The 21,008-nt window shown below is 49.4% G+C and overlaps 5 protein-coding genes across 5 annotated transcripts; 3 read left to right on the forward strand and 2 right to left on the reverse strand.

The window, feature by feature from the left end:
• Window positions 1–89: 89 nt before the first annotated feature.
• VE01_01611 (uncharacterized protein) lies at window positions 90–1,739 on the forward strand (the record flags this gene model as incomplete). Its single annotated transcript, XM_018271130.1, has 7 exons — window positions 90–122; window positions 219–228; window positions 291–307; window positions 357–400; window positions 459–480; window positions 533–809; window positions 862–1,739. 7 exons carry the CDS (start codon window positions 90–92, stop codon window positions 1,737–1,739), a joined length of 1,281 nt encoding a protein of 426 aa, XP_018133988.1.
• A 667-nt stretch (window positions 1,740–2,406) lies between these two features.
• VE01_01612 (uncharacterized protein) lies at window positions 2,407–3,518 on the forward strand (the record flags this gene model as incomplete). The annotated part of the gene is made up of 1 exon (XM_018271131.2): window positions 2,407–3,518. One exon carries the CDS (start codon window positions 2,407–2,409, stop codon window positions 3,247–3,249), a length of 843 nt encoding a protein of 280 aa, XP_018133987.1. The 3' UTR covers window positions 3,250–3,518.
• On the reverse strand, window positions 3,330–17,189 carry RO1 (Dynein heavy chain, cytoplasmic). The gene is made up of 3 exons (XM_059463376.1): window positions 16,475–17,189; window positions 4,140–16,420; window positions 3,330–4,087 (listed from the first exon to the last, which is right to left on the reverse strand). Exons 1-3 carry the CDS (start codon window positions 16,767–16,769, stop codon window positions 3,605–3,607), a joined length of 13,059 nt encoding a protein of 4,352 aa, XP_059320015.1. The 5' UTR covers window positions 16,770–17,189; the 3' UTR covers window positions 3,330–3,604.
• Window positions 17,176–18,408, reverse strand: VE01_01614 (uncharacterized protein). The gene is made up of 4 exons (XM_018271133.2): window positions 18,267–18,408; window positions 17,960–18,205; window positions 17,729–17,829; window positions 17,176–17,665 (listed from the first exon to the last, which is right to left on the reverse strand). Exons 1-4 carry the CDS (start codon window positions 18,325–18,327, stop codon window positions 17,543–17,545), a joined length of 531 nt encoding a protein of 176 aa, XP_018133985.1. The 5' UTR covers window positions 18,328–18,408; the 3' UTR covers window positions 17,176–17,542.
• Window positions 18,409–18,568: 160 nt separating this feature from the next.
• EXO84 (exocyst complex component) lies at window positions 18,569–20,894 on the forward strand. The gene is made up of 4 exons (XM_018271134.2): window positions 18,569–18,814; window positions 18,880–19,090; window positions 19,159–20,440; window positions 20,491–20,894. Exons 1-4 carry the CDS (start codon window positions 18,638–18,640, stop codon window positions 20,837–20,839), a joined length of 2,019 nt encoding a protein of 672 aa, XP_018133984.1. The 5' UTR covers window positions 18,569–18,637; the 3' UTR covers window positions 20,840–20,894.
• The last annotated feature ends 114 nt before the right edge of the window (window positions 20,895–21,008 follow it).

Genomic DNA, 21,008 nt, shown 5'->3' on the forward strand with positions numbered 1-21,008 from the left:
GGCGACCAGATGAACCTTTGGATTGCACGACGACTTCACGGAAAGTAACAACACCCCCCCGTTACATAAAAAACGAAGATCAATTAGCCATGGCTAATGTCACTGTGGTTCTCGGATCCCAGGTAAGCGCTCCTGTCCCCCCAGAAACTTTTGCGGCGGTCTTTCGTTGGCCGTCCGTTTGTTTGCGTGGTATAGGGCTGATAGAGGGGTGACTCAAGTGGGGAGATGGTATGCACACGACAACTCCGTCCCATTGTTTGCGGATGGCCATGCTGACTTTTATGCGATAGAGGGCAAAGGCAAATTGGTACATTATTATATCCTCTTTTTTCGAATTCTGGGCTAAAATATGAAAGGTGGACATCTTATCTAGCAAGGCGCAAATCTGTGCCCGCGCACAGTAAGTTATCTCCAAAAGTGCGTTTATCATGAAGCCGTACTGACAATTGAACCAACAGGGGCGGAAACAATGCTGGCCATGTACGATAATTCTACCAATATATAACTTGACACGAAATTTAACCTTCGATAGACTATTGTCGCCGAGGGAAAGACGTTACACTACCACATGATCCCGAGCGGTCTCGGACTCGTCAACGAGAAATGTGTGAACCTCATCGGTTCGGGAACTGTTGTCCACATCCCCGCATTTTTCCAGGAACTCGAGGCCCTCAAGGCCCATGGCGTCATTGTCGATGATAGACTCTTCATCAGTGACCGCGCGCACGTTGTTTTGGACTTGCACCAGCGCGTTGATGGGCTCGAGGAGAGAGAGCTCAGCGGAGAGAAGATTGGCACAACCGGAAAGGGTACATCATTACCACCGCTGTTATACCAGTCATGAACACTAACAAGATACAGGTATTGGGCCAACATACAGCACAAAGATGACCCGCAGCGGTATCCGCATCAGCGAGATCTTCGACGAAGAGCTCTTCGAGACCAAGCTCCGCCGCATAGCTGCCGGCTTCAAGAAGCGCTACGGAGACCTGCTCGAGTACGACCCAGAGGCCGAGATCGCGTCCTTCAAGGAGTACCGCGAGAAGCTCGCTCCCTTCGTCATTGACCAGGTCCCATTCCTGCAGTCCGCCAAGGCGAGCAACACGAGCATCCTCGTCGAGGGCGCGAACGCTATCATGTTGGATATTGACCACGGAACCTACCCCTACGTCACCAGCTCTAACACCGGTCTGGGAGGAATCCTGACTGGTCTTACTCTTGGATGGAGATCGCTGAAGGATGTCATTGGTGTCGTGAAGGCGTACACCACCCGTGTTGGCGGCGGACCCTTCCCAACCGAGCAACTCAACGAGGTTGGCGTGAAGCTCCAGGAGGAGGGCCGCGAGTGGGGTGTCACCACTGGCCGCAGGCGCCGCACCGGCTGGTTCGACGCCGTGGTCGTCGCGTACTCCCACCAGGTGAACGACTACACGTCGCTGAACCTGACGAAGCTGGACGTCCTCGACGACTTTGACGAGCTCAAGGTCGCCGTGGCGTACAAGTACAACGGGGAGAAGCTCGACTCCTTCCCCGCGAGCCTGGATATCCTGGAGAAGGTGGAGGTTGTTTATGAGACGCTGCCGGGCTGGAAGTCGTCGACGAGCGGATCGACGAAGTGGGAGCAGCTGCCGGTGAATGCGCAGAAGTACATTGAGTTCATCGAGACGTTCTTGGGTCATGGCCTGAAGATCAAGTACATCGGCACTGGTCCGGATAGAGAGCACATGATCGTTAGATAGACGTGTGTTGCTATAGTTCTCGCGAGGATGTAGAGCGGCACACGGTTAGGTCGGATAGGGTTAGATGGATTCTCATCGTTAGAAATCAATGGCATTCATAACACTCCGGCGCAAGGAAGGTAATACGTGACAGCTCCGCGCCATGACCGGATTGGGACCGATGGAGCGCTCATATGGGCGCCTCTTTGACGCGTATAAAAACCTTACCGGATTAAGCCTGAGTAACGACCAGGCATCTTGCGAAATAGGCCCTGTGGCGCAGAGACTTGTTTTCGGCGTCATCCTATTCCTTGTATTATTACTTCGTATATTGCTGTATTGGGCGGAGCAGGATGCGCGATGATGTGGTAGGTAATAAATGAGGACGATCAGGGTTGATCCATCGCTAAGACATGGATCCCGTCATCTCATCTATATATATCCCGGCTTACTACCTTGGTAGGTGCCAATCGAGGACATGGCAACAGGAATATATTTAAGCAAAACGATTGCTGTTCTGTTCAACTTCTAATTAAATATAACCCGGCGCTCCCACCTCACCTTTTATGGTTATATCTATATCACCTGCTTACTATCCATAGCAGCTTCAAGTGATACAGAGCTTAAACCTTACTCCCCGCCTACACCACTTCTGTATCCTCCCAACAACCACCCCACAACCATCACCATGGCCACCGAACGTCTCTACCAACTTCTCTACCCCCTTCCCTCCCCACCTCCCCGACCCCGCCTCTCCTCCTCCCCAATGCAAATCCTCGCCCTCGGCCTCCCCCGCTCCGGCACCGACTCCCTCCGCACCGCCCTGCACACCCTAGGCTACACCCACATCTGGCACGGCTTCGACCTTCCCTCCACACGCCCCCACGACTGCGCCATCTGGGTCCCTCTCCTGCAATCCAAAGCGCGTGGCGACTCCGGGCCAGGTCGGGAGTTTGACTGGGACGTGCTGTTGGGTGATTGCGATGGGGTGATGGATATGCCTCCCGGAATATTCGCCGAGGAGTTATTGGATTTTTACCCGCAGGCGAAGGTGGTGCTGAATCGGAGGAGGGATATGGATGCCTGGCATCGGAGTTTGAATGAGGCTGCGAAGATGATATTGGGGAGTTGGGGGATATGGGGGTTGAGTTGGTGGGATGCGGAACTGTTTTGGTGGTATCGGAGTGCGGTGTTGTGGATGGGGATTATGGGAGAAGGCAAAGGGGGGTTTGAGAAAAATGGGAAGGAGTGGGCGGAGAGGTATTATGAGAGGTTGGAGGGGAAGTTGGAGAGGGAGGGGAGGGAGTATTTGGATTGGGAGGTGAGGGATGGGTGGGGGCCGTTGTGTGGGTTTTTGGGGAAGGAGGTCCCGCATGAGGATTTCCCTTGGGGGAATAAGGGGGGGAATGAGTTTGAGAAGAATGCGAATAAGGCTATTGAGAAGATGGTGAAGAGGGCGGTGGTGAGGATTGCGGGGACGGTGGTTGTAGTTGCGGCGGGTGTAGGAGGATGGTGGTGGAGGTCACAGTGATTTCCTAAGAGGATGGAGAACGGGTCTCAGAAAAGGATGCTCGGGTCAGACAATGCACCACGAAGATTCAGACGAGGTATCTCATTATCAAAAGCCATATTATTTAAAGGGGTTTTATTTGGAGGTTCTACTGTATCTCCATGTAAGAAAACATATACATAAGAAAAGGGGGTATAAGACAGACCACCGCTTCCCGTACCCGTACAATCTAGCCCTATCCTTGCAAAGCAAGACGACGCGCGCTGAAATAAGCTAAATATACAACTGATCCAAATCATACAAACGAAACATCATACATCAACTCCATTATCTTCCGTAATCTTCAACACATGAGCTTCCCTCTGCTCCTCTCCCCTCAGGCCGCAACGGCCGCCTCAGCCATCAACTGCTCACCCTCATCAAGAATCTCGGTGATCTTCCCGAGATTCCCAATCATGCTCCTTCCCAAGCCCACAAGGAGGAGCTTCTCTGCGTTCGCCGGCAGGCCGAGGTAAGTCGGCGGCTCTCTCTCGGGTAACTTGTTCACCCACTCCATATATTCTTTCAGGCCAGTTCCGCTGGGGACAACCAGGCTTCCGTCGCTTCCATCGGTGGCAACTGTGAGTCCTGGTGTGCTTTCCACAAGCTTGTGGCCGATCTCGTATGCCGCGGGGGTTATGATGGAGTCGACTAGCTGGGTAAGACGTGCGAAATCTCCCTCGTCGTCAATCTTTCCTCCATAGGTTTCAGTAATCAAAGTCCTGAGCATATCCCATGGGAGATTCTGGGGTGCAACGTTTGACCGACCGCCGGAAACGGATTCAACCCAGGTATCGATCACGTGTGCAGAGCATTCATACTGTAAATGAGGTTAGTAAAGAACATTTTGAGGTGATTCGGGTAATACATACGTCGCTGTCATTGAACTCCCAGAAACCCTTCCATCCAAGGTTTGGCGCATAGCGCAGACGCTCTTGTACAACTGCGTGTAGGAAAGAGAGCAGAAGATACAGCCGGGTTCGCTCAACCGGTGTCTTAATCGCCCTGGTGGACACAGACGAAAGAGAATCCTTCATATTCGCTCTCACACCAGCTGGTTGCTCGTACATCAGGACACGAGACGCTCTCAGCAAATTGACAGGAATCTTCGGACTCGATTCCATCGACAGGAAGAGTCTGAAGTCTGGGTGCGGCTTGAGGGAATCCATACGCTTCTCAAGACTTTGAAGCCACGTAGGTGCCAAGTGAACGTTCTTGATGAGCACCCAGTTTCCAGTGGCGGCTGCGTTGCTGATTGCCTTGTCTGCCGTTGATAAGCCCTCGTTTGAACCCATGGCAATGTTTGTGCAAGAAGCCTGGACTCTCTCAACGAGACTGTCCACCTTGTAACTGGCATCGAATCCAGGGCTGGAGCAAAGCGCAATAGGGCGGCTTGCTGAGACCTGTTCGACAGTCTGACTTAGGTCTTCCGTCATGTCGAAGATTCTTGAGCCAAACACCGCGGTAACAAAACGCTCTGCGGAAGGAACGAATCGATCGAGGCGGAAGATCTTAACGACTAGTAATGAGTACAGTTCCTTGTCAATCTCGCTGGTACTGTCGTCCCAGATCTTGGGAATGAAATTCTCTCCCATTTCCTCGCAAAGGAAGCGGTCCAAATCTGCAGGAGGTATGTTGTCCAGTTTCCCCTTAAGAGCAGGAACACGCGCTGCTCGTGCAAATACTTCCTCCTTGCGGCCCGTCTCTGTGGATAGATCGGTACCATCAATGCCATCATCCAGGATTAAGTCAATGAGGCTCTTGTCCATCTTAAATGGCGAGGCTTGAGCAAGCAACATTGCGAATGTAATCCGGTCCTTCTGTAACAATCCAAGTGAAGTTCGTTGGTAAGTTGTCACGAAGAGATCTTCGATGATAATATCGCGTCGAACATTGTGGTCTGTCTCGGTGGCTAACCTTGGGTTATCGTGGAGAACGCTGTTGAAAATGTCCAAAAAGTATTGCAACGAAAATTGGTAGAAGTGGTTGAGGTAATGGAGCTGTTCCAGAACAGCAAACACAGCGCTGCAAGAACGAGCAATGATATTGTACTGGAGTGTGATTGCGTCGACTTCTGCCATCACACCTTCGGTGCTGCTCATCTTCTTTGAGATTTCAGCGGCCTCCTTCTTCAATGTCTCGAGAGTCTCAATGACGTTGTCATCGTCCAGAATATTACCACGGGACTCATTCAGAGCCTGCAAGAGGCGCTTCTCCAATTGGCGAAGGTGGACCTTGAATTCTCCCTGTAATTTGATCAGGTTGGATCTTCGCTCATCCACATCAGGACGCTCAGATTTCAGGACCTCGTTCAATGATTGCGTTTGGAGACTGCTCTGGGTGACAGTGAAATTGACGAATGTTGTGCGACTGCATACATCTGGTGCAAACGTAGCCGATGGATCTCTGGTCGAGAGATAGATCTTGAAGGCTGGGGAGAAATCGATCTCTTGCTTGCCGAGCTGGATGAGAACACGCCCGCCAGTCTTTTGGTATTCCTTGTTGAGGACGTGGTTAAGGATTGGATCCAAATGCTCGGCATCTTGAATCAAGATCGGGTTACCGAAACGGAGCGAACTCTCAAGCTGTTTGGTGAAAGAATCATCCAGGAAACTGGTAACAGTCAATCTCCGATCCTTGCATTCCTTCTGAAGGAACTCGGTGACGCGTCCGGAAGGATCGATGATCAGAGGATAACGGTTGAAGCGCTTCAAGATGATAGCATTTTCGGTGCAGAGATCATCAACTGGAAGCGAATTTTCTTGCCAGCTTAGTCTCTCATCAGCCGACGACAGGTATTCAGTAATCGGATTGTGCTGCTTGAAGTCGATGCCAGACATCTGGAGTTGGCCGAGCCAATCATCCATCATGTTTTTGCGGAATTGCTGGTCGTAAAGTCCACTGTATGCCAGGAAGGCAGCTGCAACAAGAACATCTCCCACCAAGGTGCTGATCTGGGTTTCAAACGATTTGCTTGCATCCTCCCATCTGGTTCTCTCCGACGACAAGCTGTCAAGAAGACGAACACTGCGATCGACCTTGAATTGAACTCGCGACATCTCTGACTTGATTGCCTGTGTCTCGCTAATAAGGGCTGCGTATTCCGTCTTGTAGCGTGCAATACTTTGCTCCAATGCAGTGATAGTATTCTCGACAGCCTGTGCCTCTGCCTTCGTCTCGAGAGCCTTCTCCTCAAGCAGGCCAACCTCTTCCCTCAATGGACCAACACGATCCAAAATCTCGGAATAGTTGACTTGAGCCTCAACCCACTGGACAAGAGGTCCACATGCTTTACTGGCGTGGCTGACCTTTTCGTAGGTGAAGTCTTCTTTGGAAAGGAAATCATTTCGCATCTTGACTCGGAGGTTCTTCGTCATCTGCTTCTCATTGTCATAATTGACGATACTGGCAATGAAATCATCACGACGAATGATACCTTGAACCGTCTTCCAGCTGTCGATGCGGTGGCCAAGCAGAGTACAAACAGAGTCCAAAGCAAGCTTAACACCCCTTGGAGGGTTAGACATAGAACGCACTTCTGTTAGGTGCTGCTTCTTGATATTGCTGACACTCTTTTGTGCCTCGATAACGGCGGGCTCAGCATTAGCCAGGTCGTTCAGGACAAGCTCTCGGCGCTCAGCCACTGTAACTTCCTGCTTCTCAAGGGCAGATTGGATCTCCAGAGACGTTGTCTTGCGCTGTTCTGCCAGTCGTTGATCAGCAATCATACGTTGCAGCTTCTCGTTTGCCTCTGCGTCTTTACGCTCGAGCTGGCCAGTTTTCTCCGCGAGGCTGATGCGAAGGTCGCGAACTTTATCAACGGTATCTCTCAGTTTCTCCAAACCGACATTCAAATGACGCTGCTGATCCTCCAAGTCTTCGCGCTTTTCATTGTAAAGCTTGACGTATTGAGCAACGAAGTCCAAGAAGTGCCTGGGAGTGAGGAAAGTAACTCTGCTTTGTTGCTTGAGCAACTTGAGGTTGAAGCGCTGCAGAGAGTAATGGATATAAACCATTGCGTTGACAACTGCATCCCGGTGACTGGCAGGTAAGGAGAGCTCGCGATATGCCACTGGGATACTGTCGGATGGAGTGTAGCTTGGACGGTCCAGGTCGACAGAATGGGTTAATTCGGATCCAACCTGGAACAACGCTTGATCAGACCAGTCACCAAACCAGTTCAGAACACAACGATTGAAAAGAGCAGGACTAGTCGCTGCCTTCGACGAAAGACCGTCTTCGGGTGGGTTCATCGTGAAAACAACGTGAAGGTTCTTGATGATCTGTTGCGTGAACCATTTGTAGAGTTCTTCCTGGGAGTCGAGCAAGAGACCTTGGCGTTGAGCACCTTCCTTGCAGGCAGTCATCAGGGATGCTAACTCATCGCCTTCGAACAGACCAGGAACTTCAGCATTAGCAAGCAATGTGTTCATACGCTCAAGGAATCCGGAATCAAGAACGTTAGCTTCGTCCATAATGAAACAAATCTTCTCGCCCTTACATCCACTGCGACGAAGAACATCGCGCAGATCGTCGTCGAAGTCCTCACCCGAGTACTTGCCATGGACCTTGATTTGGAAAACCTTCAGGCCATTCATCCAGGCAACAAATCTGGACAACGTCGTTTTGCCACTACCACTGACACCAATCAAAATAAGATGACCCTGTGGTTGTCTGAATACTCGATCAATGCGTAAGACGTGCTCGAGGACGTCATTGAAAAGAATCAGGGGCACATCAACTTCCTCCTCACAGAAAGTCTTCAGCCTAGCCTTTACAAACTCGCGTAGCTGTTCTCTATCGACGGGAACGTAGTTCTTCGAGAGCCAGTTGGAATACAGGATTGGTCCAGCGAGAGCCTTGGTTTCGTCCATCATTGGGAAGAACTCGAGCGCATTTCGGCGGACAGCATCGTCAGTCCATTTGCGTTCATCTTCAGAAACCAGACGATCCTGGAAGAGTCGAAGCGCCTCATGCGCCCAGATACGTACTAGCCCTTCCACGGAAAGAGTATCAAGTGGTCTAATGGCTTCGTAAATACCTCGAACCCATCTTGTGAGTTCACGGGGACTGTAGACGTAGTGGGGCTGGATCTTTGGCGTGAAGCGCTCCTGGGATTCGGTATAAAATTGAACCATGGCATTGGTAAGTGCTTCGGAGTATCCTCTCAGCGACGGAACAATCTTGAGCACAGCACTGGTGAAGGTGCCGTAAATCTGCTTGAGTGATAGCTGACCGGGATAATCAACCATGATCAAAGGAGCATGTCTGAGGAATCTGGCGCCCATTGGGGTGCGGCCAGCATCCGTAGGAGGGTTACAGGCACCCACAAATTGGATCCTATCGAGTGTAACCCATGTCTTATCGGATGTTCGCCAGAAACCGTTCTGCTCGACGAGCTGTCTCAGGAAAGAGATGGCACGCTGTGTTCCGTATTTGTCAGGCGACGGTAAGTTAATCTCGTCGCAGAAAAGTACAAGCCATCTCCCGATTTGTGTTGGGGACAAAATAACGCCGTTCAACGTCTTCTTGTACTCGCAGTACTGCTCAAAGGTTTTGATCAGCAGGTCTGGCGTGGTTGCACTCGAGAAATTCAGTCCAACGACCTCCATGTTAGGCAGCTTGCGAAGAGCGCTGAATAATGTCATCGTCTTTCCGGAACCAGGCGGACCACACAGCAGTAGCGGCTTGTGTTCGGCGAGCCACGAGTAAAGGACATCTTCGTGGCGGACAGTGTCCAGGGTTGGAATGACAACATCTGTCTGGGTAATGGAGTGCGTATTGACTTCGATCGTTGGCACCTGGTTCTGCCACGACACCCACTGTGCTTGAGGCAACGTGACGTCGAAATCGATCAAAGACGAGTTGCCCTCGAGAAGTGGCGACCCGAATGTGGATAGAGTTGCGACATAATCACCGAACACCTTTCGGTCACCAAGTGGACAATCACCAGTCAAGGACCAGACGAGTGCAAGAAGTAGCTTCTTCGACACAAACGATTCGACCTGGTCGGAATCCAAGGGGAAATCAACATGCTGAGCGTTGTATTCCACAATATCCCGAACTGTCTTGTTGAGGAGCGAGAATAAGGTGTTCAGAACACGGGCAACTGTGAATTCCATAATGTGGTTGAAATTCTCCGCATGCTCGAGTGCAGTAAGGAGGAAGTCTTCAGTCTTAAGATAGGATTGTAACAAATCCGAGACTTCCCCTTGAATGACCAACGCCTTGGCTGTGGTTTGGCCTGTAGCAACGGAGTCTTCGTCGAGATCCTCCAGTGCCACCTTCCGAAGCTTGCCGAGATAGTTGTCTACCATCATTGTTGGAGTGACAGTATCCTCACTGAACCAAACCATACCACAACGACTGACTGTTGCCAATGTAGCGTACTTGAGGGTCTCAACCTCAAACATGATTCGTACGTTTGATGGGAGGTTGAGACGTTCTCCGTTTGGCAAAGTCAAGAGCTTGTTGTCGTCAAGAACACTGTTAAGATTTTCAACCCACTCTGGGTCGACATCTCCATCAAACACAATCCAGTGGCGCTTTGTCTCTTCGCCTCTCAGATTGTCGACAATCTTGCGAAGAATGCTCGTAAACAGACCATCAGTCCACTCTCGGGTGGTAGAATCAAGGTTACCGTACAAGGCCTCCTTGGACATGACCTTTGAGTCAATAACATGGCAGACACCTTCAACGCCCTCAACTTGTTGTAAAGCTTGAAGGAGAACCTTCCACGCTGCTGTCTTTCCGGAGCCAGAGTTACCGACCATCATAACACCATGGTGAATTGTCTGGATTTGGAATAGTTGTAGAATCTTCGTCATCCAAGTGTCGTTGACAACGAGGTTCCTTTCAGCAGCAATACTTTGCATGGATGCCTTAAGTTCCTCAAGGGCTGCTGGAATATATTGAACTCCAGGGAAAGATTCCTCTTCAATCGCTCTCATGATTTCAACATCGCTCTTGATCAACTTTGGAGCGATGGTCTCACGAATACTCTGAACAATAATTTGAGGCTCAACCTCCTCTTCAGGGCCAAGGTCGCCACCAGATACTGTCAACCGAGCACGCTTCAATCCACCGGAGCTAACAAGAACACTCTTCAGGGCACGGAGCCCAAAGTCGTAATGAGCTTGTTTTGATAGCTTGGCTCCACAGCGGTCGAAGAATGGTACAGTCTGCTTCGATAGTTGCTTTGCTTGGTTGAAACCTTGGGAGTAGAGCATAACTTCGGCAATAAGCTCCTTGTCTGGCTTCGACATTGCCACGCTGCGGAAAAGTTTCTTCAAGTTATCAGGCAGGTTGGATCGACCAGCATAACCAGGGTTCATCGTGATGAAGATACCGGTGTTGGCGTTAACTCGAAGTTGGCGGCCGACAAGCTCAATCTGCGACTTCTCGTCCTCAACACCTTGCTTGAGGCCCAGTTGGATGTTCTGGACTTGCTGAGAAACCGCAGAAAGAATTCGCTCTTCCAAACGATTGAACTCATCGAAACAACCCCAGGCTCCAACTTGACAGATACCAAGGAAAATTCGGCCCATAGCTTGGAAATCGAAAGTATCGTCACAGCAGAATACAAGTGTGAACCTACCCAGCTGCACACCCAGGGCTTTGACGGACTCAGTCTTACCAGTACCGGCAGGACCGTATGGAGATCCACCAAGTCGCTGGGAAAGAGCTTGTGTTAAGGTCAAGAAACAACGATCGGTCAGGGGTGTTCTGACGAGTCTCTCTGCGACTCCAAGGTATTCGAAGCCGTAGCTCAGCTTGGCATTTGCCATGTTGATCGAAATACGGTTCAAGAAGTCTCCCTCGGGCTGATAGACATAGCGCATCTGCAGGAGCCACATATAATGGGTTGGGGTTGTTGCGTTGAGTCTAACGAGCTTCTCAATAACATCACGTTGATGGACACACTCTGTGATAAGGTGCTCGCACTTCTTTCGCTCAATTGGGTCGAGATCACCAAGAACAGTAGTGGCAAGCAGTCGCAGGACCTTCACTTCTTGATCATAGAGGCTTTGAAGATTTGAACCGCCGGCTTGAAGAGAGGCTTCAACGGCATTTGTCCAGACAGCCTGAGTAGCGAGGACAACAATTTGAGCTGGGAACTTCTTGATGTACTCATTAAGAAGAGTGGCGTCGACATCTTCGGCAGTAAAGAGGGCGTTAAACTCGCTGTATGCCTCTGCGAGTAGTTCAGCAAGAGTGCTCTTCATGCTACTCTCGAGGAGTGCCAGCCAATCGTTGATCTTCGGTGTTTTGACAAGAGATATTTCCTTCTTCAAGCGAACTTCTTCGCCCTCCCTTGACGTGAAGCCGGAAATGATTGCATCCTGGTCCATTATAAGCCCAGATAATCCGGCAAACATCTTCTTGAAATGCTTTGCAATGCGTAGTGTATCATTGCTGTTGCCGATAATCTCCAATAGATCTTCATCTCCAACGAAGTAAAAGCGCGGGAATGATACTCTCTCCCTTTCGAGATATTCTCCCAGGGCTTTCTGGATCTTGTTCAACAAATCCGCCAGACGCTCCAAAGACTTTTGGACTTCTGGAATGTTGAGGACATCGAGGACAAATGGTACCTTATACACCTTCTTCATGACCGAAAAGAATTCAGTGTTGATATTTTGGAATCTGTTCGACTCAACAGGAAGAAGATGCTTGATGTCAGCGTTGCCGGTGAACACGCCCTCAAGGTAGACCCATTGGCGCTGCACATCAATCCAGACATCAAACAGAACATGAACTCGGTTAAGCTTGTCTTCCCAAGAAGCAGCCTCCTCTTCGAATTCCTTATAGTAAGGAGAGTGTCTCATGGCCTGCAACGAGTTGAGGTTTTCGCTGCACTTGGCGAAGAGATCATCCCAACCACGAATCAGCTTGCACTTGTTCTGGTAGGCAACAAGATCAAGCGAGTAGTTTGTCCAGATCTCCCGAACCTGCTTCAGGAATTCTTCGAGTGCCATTTCTCCTTGTGCCTGGGCAATGATGTCCCGAATCACAACTTCGCTTGCAGCAAGGTTGAGATCCCAAACATCACCAAGAGTCATAGAAATAGGAGAATAGCGCTTCCCCGGTCTAAGAGACTTGTAGATCTTGTTCCAATGACGGTCACGGACAGCCTCAGATTTCATCTCAGCGAGAAGCGAGTTGGCTTTCAGCAACTTGCGTAAGATATTCTGAATATGTTCGAAGGCGGCATATTGGCGCATTCGGCTGGGCATATCCTTCGTCATCTTAATGAGGCCATCGATTGAAGTGCGCAGTTTTCTTGGCTGGACGCTGTTCCAAAGAGTATCACGAAGGTCGTTGAGGCTCTTCCAAATAGTCGATAAGGCGGCCCAGACGCCCTTGAAATCTTGTACTTCTTCCAAGATGGCAGCGAGGGCGGCATCGGGGCTCCCGGGAATATCCAAGGCTTCCTTTGCACGCGAAACCATTAGCGACTCATCGTGTAACTTGGTGATTCGTGTCTCGAAGGAAGTTAACGTGGAGGAGGCCACTTCGGGTGCAATGGTACCCGAAACGGGCTTCTCTTCGTTCCATTGGACGATGATTTCTGCGATCTTTTCTCCCACAAGTCTATCCTCAGCCACGATCTTAGCGCGGAGAGCATCTGTCTGGTCCTGCACGGTCTTGCTCTTGCGGTTGAGTAATTCGTTGAGTGCATCCCACTCAGAATCGACCTGCTCGTTGGATCGCCAGTCTGCTGGGAACTGATATCGTTCACGAACCAGGGTCGTGTGGCCTTGTCGGAATAAATCAATTTCAGGGCCCCAAGTCTTCACCTTCCTCTTGCAGGCTTGGACGATTGTGATAAATTGGACCGCCTGTGCTGTGGAGCTGGCTTCTAGAGATTGAACTTCCAGATCCTTCCGTGCCTTCTCGATCTCGGAATGCACTTCGCGAACTCTGGTGCCTAGACGTCCTGCAAACTTGGTCAAGATCTCGTGCTGCCATTGATCGTACTTGGCATTGACTTTGGTTTGCACTTGGTCATAGTCGATGGTTACATGGCCAAATGAGCGGCTAACCTCAGTGGTATCGAAGGTTGATCTAGTTTTGCGAATTTCTCGAAGAAGTTGTAACCACTTTGATAATTGATCTCCTAGAATCTCGTATACTTGCTCTGACTGGAGATCCCAAAGAGATTGGAACTGCAGCCATTTATCAACATAACGGCTGATTTCAAGCAGCTGGTCCTCGATGGTGGTGTACACCTCAAGCAAGGTATCAGCGCAATTCCTTGGTAGGTCTGTAAATCGTGCCTCTGCCTCACTAGAAGCGGCGATGCTCATTTGATAACGAGAGGCTTTGATTTTTCGTAGGTTACAGACGACACCGAGCCAGCCGTGCAACTCCGAAACCCAATTTGCTCGAGCATACTCAAGAGGAGGTTCAAGATAAATAACTTGGTTACGCATTGTGATCTCGTGAACAAGTTGGCGGATAACTGGCAGTGAGGAAACCGATGCATCATTTGGACCAGTTGTAAGCCTCCTTCTGCTATCGCTATCGACAGTTTCAGATTGAACATCCTGGAAAGCCTCGATCCAGGTCTTTATTGCTTGATGGAGTCGTCCGAGTAAAGTATTCTCAATACGCTGGTTCATACCATGAACCCAGTGGTCCAGATTAACGAAATTCTCCAAGTTGAGCTGATCGACAGCCATTTGAATAGTTTCCAGTCTCTCTTGGAAAGTTGTCTCATTGTATGGACAGGTTTCAATATCAGTCAAAGCCTTTTGCACCGTTGTGTTGATTGAAGCGAGAACTTCCGTCTTGTTTTGGAGCAAAGATACAGTGACTCCAAACTCACGAACAAATTGAACATGCTTGCTCTCGTTCCTGTTGCCAGAGTTGTGGTCCATGGTTCCGTTCGCTAGGTACGTTTGCTTGATATGAACATCATATGAGTGGATAAAAGACTCCCATTTCAGCGGCAGTCCTTTGGCAATGAGAGCTTGGACATCGTTCTGATATCCGCTGAGCAGAGTTGACACGTCTGACATTTCTGAAATCTGGCGATTGGTCTGCGCAAGCGTGCGAACGCTTTCCATGAGACTGACGGCGTACGGATAAACTCGTTTGGCCTCTTTCGAGATGTTATTGATTGCGTGGGGTACCTGGTAGCCTTGCCACACCAGGTTGCGAGTCTCCTTGAAGAGAGCGATGACTTGAGGATTAAAGTTGACAGCAAGCTCCAGAGCATTGCCAGCCGATCTATTTTTGTTAATGGCAAATAGCAAGCCAGTGATATTAATTTGTCTCCGCTGAACATCATGCAACCAGGCTTCAAAAATAGGTCGCGTGTCGAGCTTCTTTCTGAACATGTTGCTCTCTGTCTGGAGTTTCTGGCCCTCGGCGTGTAGTGCCCAATCGTGACCCAAGACATTTTCGACCTTCTCCATATAGCCATCAAGTTGTCTCTCAATTTGTCGTGCCCAGATAATAGCACCTGCCACAGGAGGAAGATCGCGCAGCTGTGCCATAGCATGGGCCTCGGAATGGCCGTATTGCTGCTTGAAACGCTCGTGGAGCGCAGTAATATCGGTTTTGACATTATTGATCAGAACGGTCTGATATTCTGCAATGGCGCTACGAATCTTCGGTCGTACGAAGAGAGCATTGAACTTGGAGAACACTCTGAACTTTTCATTGGCGCTGTTCGCAGTAGCCAGGCGATCCCTCAACCTTGCAATGATGGAGTTCTCGACTCTTGCGGTTCTTTCGTTGTAGGCTGTTTCCTGCTGCGCCCAGAACTGAGTACCTTCTGGAGACGTGTCCAACAAATCGACGTTCTTCAAGGCGGCATATGCTTGTTGCACCTCTTCAACAGCATCGACATCGCCCATTTCTTCAATGAGGACCACGCCGTTAGCTGAGCCAGCATCGACACCGCCTCCGTTGCTCTTGGGGCCTAGAACATTGACAATAGTTCGTTGCAATTGCTCGTGGTTGTCGCGGAATGTATTGACGTATTTAAGTCGCTGCTGAAGCGCCGCATGCCTGGAGTTAATCTTGATAGGAATGAACTTGTCGTTTCGCCTCCTAGTTACTTCTCTCGCAACATTCGTGAACTCTTTGATACTCTCGTCCCATGCAGCAAAAATGCTATCCGCTGTTGTCATTAAGACCTTGAAGTCTCTATAGTCGAGATGCATCAACGATCTGCCATGGAGTAAGGAGTGCAGCTTGGTGTCGAGGTCCGCTGAAATAGCTTCGACAAGGGACAGTGTTCGTGGTACGGGATAGGGGCAGATCCTCAACTTCTTGTTAAGATGGTTGAAAATCTGTCCAATAGCCTCTACAACCTTCGAAAGCGCAGTAGCTGAGTTCAATTCGTCCAAAGGAAAATCACGCATGAGCTGATTGTATTTTTGGACGATTTCCGTAGCTTCTTTCAGTCCAGTATCTGCGGTGAAACTAACGGTTGCTTGGAATCGCTTCGCATGGCGGAGAATCTCGAGGGTGAGTTGGACACCATCACTTCGCAATTGCGCTTCTATGCTCTCAAGCGCCGATTCTTTCGACAGCCAGAAGTCGATTTCTTGGTTTGCCGTTCCAGTTTTGGCATCCCTGGTCATCTTTGTGATGGTTTGTATGGACTTAATCCAATTGTTGACTGTGGTTTGCAAGCTATTCAAGAACGTGCTGTCTTGAAGTATCGACTCTGAAATATAATCCACGGTGGGCTTCGCTCCACGGGCTGCCGCCTCATCGGCTGCATTTTGTACAAGTGGGTGGAGTGGAAGGGACAGCTCGGGGATCTCCACGTTCTCTTGGAGATGACGAAGGCTCAGATCCAAGTCAGCAATCCTCTTTTTCGTGACTTGTATGCCTGTCTTGCTGTCGACTTCTGTTCGGCCGCTGTTGCCATTTGCCGCTGCTTGGTTCTTGATATATGCATCGAAAAACGGGCCGAGGCCATTATGGATGAGGTTGTAGAGGACTTCGATGGTTGGGCCAGAGCCACCTGTTGTTGTGGATTGGGCGGCCGCTCCAGGGAGCACAATAGAATGTATTTGTAGAGCAACCGGTATCGAGGGATCGATTGCTGGTGATCGTTTTGTGACAATCAAAGAGGTAATTGTCAGGGGGGATAATGTTGGGTCGCCGGTCAGGGTGTAAGCAAAGCCACCTGTTTCAATATCAGTTCTTGTCCCATCATTTACGAGAATAGTATAGAGCATACCCTGGCCATCTGACGACTGTTTGGCATCTTCTTCCGTTCCAACGATATCTTTTTGCACGTAGAGGGCAACTTGCGATTCTGTTGCGAAACGGGTGCAACGTTGGACGGTTTCTGGGTATCTCGACTTCGACAACAAGCTGCCGATACTCTCTAGTTCTCTCCTTGTAGCTCCCAGGTTGGCCTCAATGAGTCTTGCGAGATGCTCAACAACCACAGTAGGATCTATGGTTGAAAAATGGCTGCCTGCGACGCCATTCGCCGAGGGGCTTGCGGGAGATGAGACCAAAGTCTCCATAGTGAGTTGGTATGAATTATAGGTGGGATATCATTTCGAAAATTGCGGAGCTTCAATAGCAGATTAATGTAGAGGTAGTGATTTATTTGGTGTATTTTCAGGGTCCAGATATAGTGTAGACCGAGATGGTTGAAAGGAGGTTATCTGGGGGTCTCCAAACGGTATTAACAATTCGCGTAAACGATGGATGGACCGCGATTTGAACTATTTCGACAGGGGGTCCTTACGGGCACCCCCTGGTGTCTCTCGCCAAAGCGCCCTATGATGCTATAAAGCGGGAACCAACGAATCTTTACCAAAGTCTGGTAGTACAGCTCTTGTGATTATTTGTTTGAAGTCATAAACGAACCATAACATAACTTTTGGGGTTATATTTAGATTTAACTCCATAAATCATTCATATCAACTCCCGTAAACCAGTAAATGGTAATGAATTTAGATGAACAATTGACTTCGCATTGGTAGCTACTCTACGCTATCCACACCGAAGTCCCAACTCTATTTATACAAGACCCCCCCTTGGTTTTGACAGAAGGCTAAACAGGATATATCTTCATACCTCGTTGTTCGTAAAATGGGAGTAGGAGACTAATTAAGACACAAAGATGAAGGGCGCCAGGTACAGCTGATATACAAAGATCCATGCCCAGTCGTTTGATTCTAGGCTGCAAAGCGCTCCCACCTCAGGTTGAAACGCGCATGGAGCCTAGGTGACTTGCTGGGAGTTTGAGGAATCTTCAGAGGTCGTAGGTGTTGTGATGAATTCGAGGCATTTAATCCAATCCAACCCCTGGAATGCCGTTGTCGGAGCCTTCGCTTCCTCCGCCGGATTGAAAGGGGCCAACGTGAAGGCTGGGGTCAACTGCGATCATTTCTGCGAGAAGGTCCAGTACAGGCTATTATAGGTGTCAGTATGGAAGATTTGTGAGAGATCCGAATGGAAGGATGGAAGTACGGACCTTGGGGACGGTCTTGTCATAGATGGTGATCAGGTCAGACGGCTGCGGGTAGACCTTGAGCGCCTTGTAGAAGCACAGAGCTGCTTCCAGGTTATCGGATCCTATAAATTATAACGAATTAGCAGAGGGCTTTGTATATTTGACGATAATGAAGATCCGGCTTCATGGGTGGTGCCTGGGTCCTTCCCGGTCGAAACGCGGGTGGTGCAGTTTTATGAGTAGAGATCATACCATCTTGTGCCAATTGCTCTCCACGCGCGACCTCATTCATGAAATATGCCTCTTTCTCCTCCACATCGACTGGGAAGCCCTCTTCCTTCGCCTCCTCTACCACGGCCTTCAGAGCCTCTCGTTGTCTGTTGGTGTGTGCCTCTGCCTCCTCCTTTGCTGCGCGTGCTTGTCTCTTAGACTCTTTCTTCAATTGCTTTCTGAAACCTGGGTCGGTTCTGCGGCGGTGGTCGAAGTAAATGGCATAAGCTATGGGGCATAAACGTTAGCAGATTCCGAGGTTGAGGGATGGTTCACATGGATCACATACCGACGAGGCCCGTGGCAATTGTGCCAACGGTAGCAGTGACAATTGTTGAAGTTTGGACCATTTTGAACAACAGCGTAAACAAACTGTAGTCTCTGTAGGGGCGGGTTTCCGGATAAACAAAGGTTATGGTTGATGTCGTAGCGGACCTTGTTAATGGCCAAAAAAAGGTTCCCTTTGGCAATAATTTCGACGCGGGTATGTCAGCCTTGAAAGTTAGGCAACATTAACGTGGAACTCGCAATGCGGCCCACCCGTATCGTCCAAGCGTACCAGCCAACGACGTTGTTCTTGGAGCTGCCACTCTACAATCCGGGGAGAGCTCACGAATTCGAATTGCAACTCTTTGGGCTTTCACCACAACACGACCGACCATGTCTGACGATCGTGGAAGGGGAATATCCCTACGAACAAAGCGGAAAGCACGCCCAGTTATAAGTGCGCCCAAACAAATATCAGGTCCAATTCAACAAACCCCGGACGTGCCACGAAACGCTGGAGGCAAGACAGGTATCGAGGTTCCCAAGCAGCGCCAACAAGCCGGTGGAAAGGTAAGGCAGCTACCAATTGAAGCTTCTAGTCTCAATTCTGGTTTATCTAACTAACTTTACTGCAGACATCCGACCTTGTTAAACGTCGGTATTCGACCCGATTCAACAACCTACCTGCGGGGTTCGATGCCACTGCACCCCCGGTGCCATCGACATCGCCAGCAGGGAGAGTTGTTAGACCTGCTGATAGAGATGGAGGCAAGCCGCCATCAAGGGGTGCTGGTATCACCGTTGACTTGAATGCTCTCCGAGACCCTTCCTTGCAACCGCAGCAATGTGAGTATTTGGAATAATTTAAATCCAATTCTCCTTCTCTTTATGTATATAATTCTAACAATGTTTAGATGTTGCCAGCATTTTGGGTGACGCTTCCGAGCAGGACATCGAGGATTATCAACAAGCTCTGAAGAAGATGAGAAATCGAACTTCAACGGATCTACAACAGAACGTGTATCAAAACCGAACACAGTTTATTAAGATTAGTAAAGAAGCCGAAAAGCTGAAGGGCGAAATGAGAGCTCTACGTAACCTTATGTCTGAGCTTAAGAGCAACACAACAGCTCTGAGATCTGCGTCATCTTCAGCTACCGCCGACACATCTGGCTTCAATGGGTCCATGAATACGGTTCTCAGCAAGCGGGATAAGCGGAGCTCTGTTGCGGACCGCACGGCTTTGTGGAATTCTCAGCTACAGGCTTTGTGGAAGGCCGTTAGTGGTTCACAGAAGTTTCTCCCTGCGGCACTTGGACGCCATGTCGTCCAAAATGCTGGTCTTTGGGTGGAGCTTGATAACGCAACGTGGAAGCCGAGAAGATCTATGCAAATCATCCTTTTAAACGACCATCTTCTCGTTGCTTCACGCAAGAAACGTCGAATTGAGGGCAATAACGGGTCTGATCCCCGCCAAGCCCCTTCAAAACTTGTGGCAGATAGATGTTGGCCATTGCTCGACATTGAAATGGTTGACCTTGCAGGTACCAATGACGCTACTGGTTCTCGAAATAAGGTCGCGGATGCCATTATGATTCGAGGCATTGCACAAGAATCGTTCACTTATCGTACGGAGAACGCAGACAGCAGTGAGAAGACGCAACTGCTCCTTAACTTCCGCAAGGCCGTAGAGGAGTTACGAAGAGGGTTGCGATCGGAGATTGAGAGTAACAACAAAACTAAGGAAACCATTAACTACTTTGCGTCACGAGATCCAGGTTTACTGGAGAAGGCAGACCTACTGGAGACACTATCTGACATGAAAGAGCGCCCAAATGTGTTCATTGAGGTCGATGGCAAGCAGCAGAATCTACGCTGGGTTGAAGGTCAAGTTGATGAGCTTGACATTGACATTGCGCTTCAACAATTCGACGAAGCAGTCAATCGCCTTGAAAAACTGAAGGTTCTGGCGAAGGGCTTGAAGAATAATGCCGTGGCGCAGGACTTCATCAACTTCAAAGTCAATGAGCGGGCTGTTAAGCTTGCGGGCCTGATCACTCGTGAGCTTGTTGATAGCCACAACGAGTTAAAAAAAACGAAACGCAATGTCGGCTGGCTTACAAGGCTTGGCTTTGAGGATGGCGCTCGGGAGACGTACCTGAAAGCACGCAGCCTAACCATTCATAAACGCTCAAGGTATGCCGTATGTTCTGTGCCTGTCTATTCGTACTAATTGTTTTTGACAGACAATGCACCTTTGAGGGCAATCTACACCAGTACATCTGGGAGATCTCATTTGTATACTTTGCGATTATTAAAAACACCGTCTTGACATTCCAGGAATGCTTTCCGCCATTGACGATGAGCGCATGTGTCAAATGGGCGAAGGAACAGGTGGATGCTTTCAATGTGATCTTAAACAGGCAACTAAGTAGTGCCGACCGCGAAGGTAACGTCTGGAAAGAATGTATGGAACAGTCCCAGGAGCACGCGAAGATGCTCTCTGAAGTGGGCTTAGATTTCAAAAACTTGGTAGGCCGTCAAACTGAGGCAGCCAGTGGGGGGAATACGCCCGTTGGGCTTGGCCTTGCATAGAACGTATAAAATGCATATTTATATTTACTGTACAAATAAATATCTTACCACGCCGTTCCTATTTGAATTGTTGAATGACAGCTAGCTGTGTTCATTTATGTAAGCTACGACTGTAGATAGCTTGGTGGTGTACGTACATTTAGACGTGGGTTGATCTAAGCGAGATATG

Source organism: Pseudogymnoascus verrucosus, assembly GCF_001662655.1.
Source record: "Pseudogymnoascus verrucosus strain UAMH 10579 unplaced genomic scaffold scaffold_4, whole genome shotgun sequence".
NCBI classification, from domain to species: domain Eukaryota; kingdom Fungi; phylum Ascomycota; class Leotiomycetes; order Thelebolales; family Thelebolaceae; genus Pseudogymnoascus; species Pseudogymnoascus verrucosus.

Bases quoted from the DNA above. Each gene is read 5' to 3' on its own strand.
- RO1 (XM_059463376.1), bottom strand. From the start codon at position 16,769: ATGGAGACTTTGGTCTCATCTCCCGCAAGCCCCTCGGCGAATGGCGTC. The intron at 16,421-16,474 runs GTATGCTCTATA...ATATTGAAACAG, and splicing joins ACAGTCGTCAGATGGCCAGG to GTGGCTTTGCTTACACCCTG. The intron at 4,088-4,139 runs GTATGTATTACC...CCTCATTTACAG, and splicing joins GGGAGTTCAATGACAGCGAC to TATGAATGCTCTGCACACGT.
- VE01_01614 (XM_018271133.2), bottom strand. From the start codon at position 18,327: ATGGTCCAAACTTCAACAATTGTCACTGCTACCGTTGGCACAATTGCC. The intron at 18,206-18,266 runs GTATGTGATCCA...TATGCCCCATAG, and splicing joins AATTGCCACGGGCCTCGTCG to CTTATGCCATTTACTTCGAC. The intron at 17,830-17,959 runs GTATGATCTCTA...TATAATTTATAG, and splicing joins AGAGCAATTGGCACAAGATG to GATCCGATAACCTGGAAGCA.
- EXO84 (XM_018271134.2), top strand. From the start codon at position 18,638: ATGTCTGACGATCGTGGAAGGGGAATATCCCTACGAACAAAGCGGAAA. The intron at 19,091-19,158 runs GTGAGTATTTGG...AACAATGTTTAG, and splicing joins TTCCTTGCAACCGCAGCAAT to ATGTTGCCAGCATTTTGGGT. The intron at 20,441-20,490 runs GTATGCCGTATG...TGTTTTTGACAG, and splicing joins ACCATTCATAAACGCTCAAG to ACAATGCACCTTTGAGGGCA.